This window comes from Gymnoscopelus braueri (genome assembly GCF_963280865.1).
Source record: "Gymnoscopelus braueri genome assembly, chromosome: 10".
In the NCBI taxonomy this organism is placed as follows: domain Eukaryota; kingdom Metazoa; phylum Chordata; class Actinopteri; order Myctophiformes; family Myctophidae; genus Gymnoscopelus; species Gymnoscopelus braueri.
In genome coordinates this window covers 20,712,389-20,719,357 of record NC_137611.1, presented here as the reverse complement: position 1 = coordinate 20,719,357, position 6,969 = coordinate 20,712,389, and the positions used below count along the sequence as shown (strand labels likewise).

At 43.3% G+C, this 6,969-nt stretch overlaps 1 protein-coding gene across 3 annotated transcripts in view; it reads left to right on the top strand.

Annotated features, from left to right (window-relative positions):
* LOC308094463 (activated CDC42 kinase 1-like) overlaps positions 1-6,969 on the top strand; it is a 146,036-nt gene that overhangs the window by 98,390 nt on the left and 40,677 nt on the right. For all 3 annotated transcript variants that reach the window (XM_080441128.1, XM_080441127.1, XM_080441126.1), the window contains 5 exons: positions 1,270-1,584; positions 2,665-2,817; positions 3,525-3,688; positions 5,451-5,570; positions 6,676-6,802. In XM_080441128.1, the coding sequence (XP_080297254.1) occupies positions 1,270-1,584; positions 2,665-2,817; positions 3,525-3,688; positions 5,451-5,570; positions 6,676-6,802 (879 nt within the window). The remainder of the gene's footprint in view (positions 1-1,269; positions 1,585-2,664; positions 2,818-3,524; positions 3,689-5,450; positions 5,571-6,675; positions 6,803-6,969) is intronic.

The following is a 6,969-nucleotide window of genomic DNA, read 5'->3' as shown; positions in this document are numbered from 1 at the left end:
TTTTCTTTTCTTTTTTTATGTATTAAAAAGCTCTCAAAACAATTCCTTACATCGTGACTTTACTGTCATCTGGGGACCCCCTACAAAATCATGTGGGGACCCCCCCTGGGGGTCCCGGCCCACAGGTTGAGAACCACTGCACTATAGACTAACTGGGAGATGGATTGCTGTTCCACCTCTTCATCTCCTCCAGAGCCAGCCCGCTCGTCTCCTGTGGACAAAGTGCTCCTACAGATAGCTCAGTGGCTCGATGGCCGATCAAAGCAGCCAGATAAAGCTACACTGCGGTGGCGCACCGACCGGTTGCTCGGGGGCCGACCGGCCCCGCTTGCCTGCCTGTCATATTAGATTTCTTTTGGCTATTCAAAAATAGCAGATATACAAGCTCATAGCACGGCACTCGGTGCCGCGCTATGAGCTTGTAGATCTACTATTTTTCAAAAATCGTGAAAATTTGTGCAAATCTTTGAATATCTATTTTTGTAAAATATTTTGTTCCAGGGATCCACAGAGGCAAAGATCTGAGTTACAAATGTTCGCTTTAAAAAAATACATATTCAAATAATGTGCGCAAATGTTTTTAAAATAGCAGATCTACAAGCTCATAGCGCGGCACTCGGTGCCCGCGCTATGAGCTTGCAGATCTGCTATTTTTGAATAGCCAAAGTATAAAACATGGTTAAAGTGGTTAAAATGATTGTGGCTTCCAGGGACCAATGGGAGGACGTTGCCACGTTTGATACTTAGTTGCAGGGTTTTTATTTGAGGAGAGATTTTTGAAAGAACTCTCTTGATGACGTGGAGGTGATCACACACACATGAAAAACAACGAATGCCTAAAGAAAATGTAATTTTCTAACGACCTTACCTTGCCTTCCATATCGTTGCCGTCTTCATCATACACAGAGTGTTGAACAGCCAATCTATAAGCTCACATTGTGTCGCAAGATATGCGAATGACTTGTGGTGTTGTGTTAGTCTGTGATTGATTGTTTGAATGAACTTGCTTCTCAAAGTGGGGTCTGGGGGGCCCCCAGGGGTCATTGGAGGGGTACCAGGGGGCCCCCCCAGTAAAATGTGATAATATAGCGTCATAATAAGTTTATAGTTTGTAATAAATGTTATAGTTTGGCTTTTTATCGTGAAAACTCTGAATATGTATATATATTTAAAGCGAAACTTTCTTATGAATAAATAAGTTGTTAAAAAAATCTCTCTCTCTCTCTCTCTCTCTCTCTCTCTCTCTCTCTCTCTCTCTCTCTCTCTCAGGTGTTCAGCGGTAAGCGTCCGGACGGCGGTGACTTCCCCCAGCAGGGACAGCCCACCTCGTCCTTCCGGAAGCTGTCCCCCACCCCTCCTCCCCTGGGCCAAGGAGGAGGAGGAGGAGAGGGGGTCCAGCCTGGTGGTGGTCCCTGCCTGGGGTCCCTGGGCCTGATGGGGGGCGGTCCCTTGGGTCCGGGGCAGCAGCAGCAGGCCCTGACCTGCCTGATCTCGGAGAAGGACCTGGCGATCTTTGAGAAGCTGGGCGACGGCTCCTTCGGGGTGGTGAAGAGAGGAGAGTGGTTCACGCCGGCGGGGAAGGTGGTGAGTGGTTGTAAAGTCACTTCTTTTTTAGTTTTTTAACCCATTAAGACCTGAGGCGATTCTTAACTCTTAAACTGCCAGAGTTTTTTTTTTTTTTTTACCCCCACAGACTGCCAGTGTTTTCTAAGCTAGTACTTAGATTTTTTTTTTTTTTTTGTCCGTTTATTTTTTAACATTGAAGTGAATGGAGCAGCAACTTTTTGGAAAATGTTATCTCCTTAACAAACGGAAAAACGGAAAACCCCCAAAAAAAATATATATATATTTTTTTTGTAAAACTATTTTTTTTGCCATAAATGTTTATAAACGTTTTTGGCAGGCAATAGCTAAATTCTCAAAAACGTTTATAAACGTTTTTGGCAGATAATGAGTTGAAAAAAATCTAAATCCTAACAGTTTTTGGGGGAAAGAAATCACAATTTTTTTTTTTTAGATTTTTCTAAAAAAGCAGATCTACAAGCTCGTAGCGCGGCACAGAAAAAAATGTCTCTGTGAAAAAAAAAGAGATTTTTTTTAACAACTTATTTATTCACTCTGTGCTATGAGCTTGTATATCTGCTATTTTTGAATAGCCAAAGAAATCTAAAGTGACACACAGATGCGTTCCAGGTCTTAATGGGTTAACTAACATTTACTCAAGTACTCATGTACTTGAAGTACAAACAGTTTCCGATTTTCTGTACTTTTACTTCTACTCCACCAAGGCAAATATTATACTTTTACTCCACTATAATTATTTGAAAATTTTAGTTTACTGTATACCGAATTTCTTTCGTCTCTGTCGGGTAGAAACCTCATACGTACAAAACTGTTACTTATCAGGATTCAAATTCTAAAATAGCAAAAGTAGCAGATCTGCAAGCTCAGAGCTTGCAGATCTGCTACTTTTGCTATTTAATTCACAAAAAAACACAGGTTAAAACATGGATAATCGGGCCTAGAGGTCCAGGCTCATACCACATTTAGGCTCTAATGCCCCAAAACGATTTTTTTTTTTTTTTTAAATAAACATGTATAATTGGCATTGGAGCCAAAAGTGTGTCATCATTCTTGCTCTAATGTGAAGTTGTTGCCCTCCAGCTGAACGTAGCGGTCAAGTGTCTGAAGACAGACGTGCTGAACCAGCCGGACGCTCTGGACGACTTCATCTGTGAGGTCAACGCCATGCACTCCCTGGACCACCAGAACCTGATCCGTCTGTATGGAGTGGTGCTGTCTCACCCCATGAAGATGGTACTGCAAACACACACACACACACACACCACACCACACGCATACAGTGTATGTACACACACACACACACACACACACACACACACACACACACACACACACACACACACACACACACACACACACACACACACACACACACACACACACACACACACACACACACACTAAGACACAGTGTAGACACCCAACTCAAGCACTCACTCAGCTTGCTTCCTGTCCTTGTAGTGTGTGTTTAAATCAGGTTAGACATCTCAAGGCCTTTTGTCAAGAACAGAAAGAGAGTGATGAGAGGCCAGAGGAAGAGAGGAAAAGAGGCCAGAGAGAGAGAGAGGGAGACAGGGGAGACAGAGAGAGGGAGAACAAGAGAGAGAGAGAGGAAACGAGACAGACAGAGACTAAAATAAGGGCTGACATTTCCACTCCCCTTCTGTTACTGTGCTGATGATTTCCTCACCACTCTTTTGGATGGATGTGTCTGTGTTGTATTTTGGCTGATCAAATCTATCTCTGTCTGTCTCTCTTTCTCTCACCTTTTTCATTCATCTCCTCCTCTATGCCCCTCGCTCTCTCTACTCTACCCCACTCCCACCCCCTCCCCTCTCTCTCTCTCTCTCTCTCTCCCCTTTATTATTCCCTTACTTTTCCACCACGTTGTCCTTGTCTCTCGTCCTCTCCCCCCCCCCACCCCGGCCTCCTCCATATAGGTAACAGAGCTGGCCCCTCTGGGCTCCCTGTTGGAGGTGTTGCGGTGCGTTCGGCCCCAGGGCCCCGTGCTGATCCACACCCTGTGCCAGTACGCGGTGCAGGTGGCGTGTGGCATGGCCTACCTGGAGCAGAGGAGGTTCATCCACCGAGACCTGGCCGCCAGGTATAGGCCTGATGATGATGCCCGCATCACAATCATTACATCAGGGCCTCTTCAACGTTTTCAGGCCAAGGACCCCTTAGCTGAGAGAGAGAGATGAAGCGGGGACCCCCCCCCACTACGTATTGTGTAAAATTGTGTTGCAGATTAAACTTTTTCATAGATTTCTTAGACAGTTTCATAGACTTTGACAGGACTGTCATCAGTGTATGTTGGATTAATGTGTATCTTCAGACATTTAACCACTTGAACCGTCAATACTTAGTCTGCTCTTTTTTTCCCTCTACACCAAACCTCTTTGCCAAAAATAGCCGATCTGCAAGCTCACAACGCCTCGCGCTGCGAGGCGTTGTGAGCTTGTAGATCTGCTCTTTTTGGCTAATGTTCCACTCAGAATAGGGATGCTAGGGGTTAATGTGGTTAACACATTCCATGCCAGAGTTTAATCTCATAATGTACTCACCAGTGCCAGCGTTTTATTGTTGTTTTTTTGTTTTTTTCATGTCGCCACAGACCTCGCTAAATAAGTTAAAAGTGTGCGTTCATTTGGTTCTAAACACACAGCGGATCTGTGAGAAACGGCCAGCGAAAACAGTTTCCAAATCCGTGCCGCCATCTTGAAGATACAGCCGATCAACGCTAAACAGTGATCAGCGAGGAGAAAAACAACAACCGAGAAAATCGAGTTTTAAACAGGATCCCAGACAGGAAGCGGATACGATCGAAAAAAACGGAACCCGAATAATTCTGTTTCCGACCGGAAACCGGAAACGGAAATGGATAAAAAAAAAACAGGAAAGCACCTGGGGCACTTTCAATGGGAATCGGCGGTTCGCGTAGATCTACGCGACTGGCACGCTGCGGCTTTAAATAGGTTCGCGTAGATCTACGCGACTGGCATGCAATGTGTTAATGTAAAAAAACATGATCCTATCACACAAAGATTTGGCGGCCCCCCTTTAGTAACTCTAAGAACCCCCTAGGGGTCCCGGACCCCCCGTTGAAGACCCCTGGATTACATCATAATCGCCTAATCGCAATTATTTGAGATAATCGCAGTTATTTTTTTGCATAATCGTCATCATCGTTTACATGTTGGATTTTCAAACATTGTCCAAAATAGTAGAAATAGCTGATCTACAAGCCCTCTGGTTGGCCGTGAGGATATTGCATGTGGACCCCCAAATAGCTTTACACACTAAGATTGTAATGATAATATAATATTAATTAAATTAATATTAAAAGATTTAATGTGAGAGTTCATGTAAAAAAATGATTCTTTAAAAATGAGTTTTCATATAACAATAACTTGTGTGTTGCAGATTCAGCTTTTTCATAGATTTCATAGACTTGTTCTATAGCACTTTCATCATCATGTGTATGTTGGATTCGTGTGTATTTTCAGACATTTAACCACTAACCACTTCGCTCTGTACTTGGTCTGTTCCTTTTTTTCCTTCTACACCAAACCTCTTTGCCGAAAATAGCCGATCTACAAGCTCACAACGCCAACGTAGATCTGCTATTATTGGCAAAAATTCTCCTCGGAATAGGGATGCTACCGTTAATGTGGTTAATGTAAAAAAACTAAAAATTCCTGTCACACAAAGATTTGATAGAATAGCCCTGCAGTAACTCTGAATTTTTTAATCATTGTAGAGGAGTGAAAGTATAATATTTGCCTCTTAGATGTAGTGGAGTAGAAGTAAAAGTATTGAAAATGGGAAATACTCCAGTAAAGTCAAACTTTTCTCTCTCTGTGTAGGAACATCCTGCTGGCGTCGGCGCACAGGGTGAAGATCGGTGACTTTGGCCTAATGAGGGCGCTGCCCAACAACCACGAGCACTATGTGATGCAGGAGCACCGCAAGGTGCCCTTCGCATGGTGAGTCATGAAACCTCCCTTTTCTCCCCTCTTTTCTCTGCTATTTTTGAAAAATGTAGAAACTTTGTGCAAATCTTTGAATATATATATTTTTTAAAGCAAACATTTGTAACTCAAATCTTTGCTTTTGGGGGTCCCTGGAACAAAATATTTTGAGATGGGGGTCCTTGGCCAAATACATTTTGGGGTCCTTGGCATGAAAAAGTTTGAGAACCACTGACATAGTAATCTAAGTTTTTTTCTAAAAACTGTTTTTAGAAGACATTCTAAAAACAGACATTTTGTAGAATTGGCTTCAGGTCTTGATGGGAAGTACAGTACTTGAGTAAATGCACTTAGTTATTTTCCACCAAGGAGGGAGGATGCTGTTATTTATAGGAGGAGAGACGTGTGAGTAATGGCTCTGGCAGGATGTCATCATCACGGCTGGAGACGTAATTCCACAGCACTGTGATGAATGTGAACATTCAGTCAGTCGGTGCTACTGAGCCGTGTTAGCACCGTGGTTCTCAACCTGTGGGTCGGGACCCCCAGGGGGGGTCTCCACATGATTCTTTTTTTTGGGGGGGTCCCCAGATGACAGTGAAGTGACAATTAAAGGACTTTTAATACCTTTTTAATTCCTCAAAATGGCAAAATTGTCAAATAATATAAGAAAGAGGCAACAAAAATAATAAAATAGCCAATCTACAAGCTCACAACGCCTCGCAACACGAGGTGTTGTGAGCTTGTAGATCGGCTATTTTCCACAATATTTAACTGTCCCCAGCAAAAGTAGAAAAGTAGTTAATGTAGCATCACAATCATTTTAACCACTTTATTCATTTATACATGTATGTTGGCTATTCAAAAAATGTTTTTTTACTTTTGAAAAAATATCGACATTTAATTTTGAATCTATTTTTAAACAAAAATCTTCTCTTCTGGGGGTCCCTGGCACAAAACATTTTCAGAAGGGGGGGGGGGGGGTGGATGGACGGATGCCAAATACATATCAATTTGGGGGCCCTTGACATGTTGAGAACCACTGGTGTACAGTATTTATCTCTAGATTGAAAGAGGCAGAGCAGACGTTGACGTCTCATTGTGTCCTGACCTGTACCAGGTGTGCTCCGGAGAGCCTGAAGACCCGGACCTTCTCTCACGCCACGGACACCTGGATGTTTGGAGTCAGTCTCTGGGAGATGTTCACGCACGGCCAGGAGCCTTGGCTGGGCCTCAACGGAAGCCAGGTACACACACACACACACACACACACACACACACACGCACATGCAATTTACAGTTTTACAATTTAGGCATTTGGCAGACACTCTTAACCCATTAAGACCGGCGGGGAACGCATCTGTGTCATTTTAGAATTCTTTGGCTATTCAAAAATAGCAGATCTACAAGCACT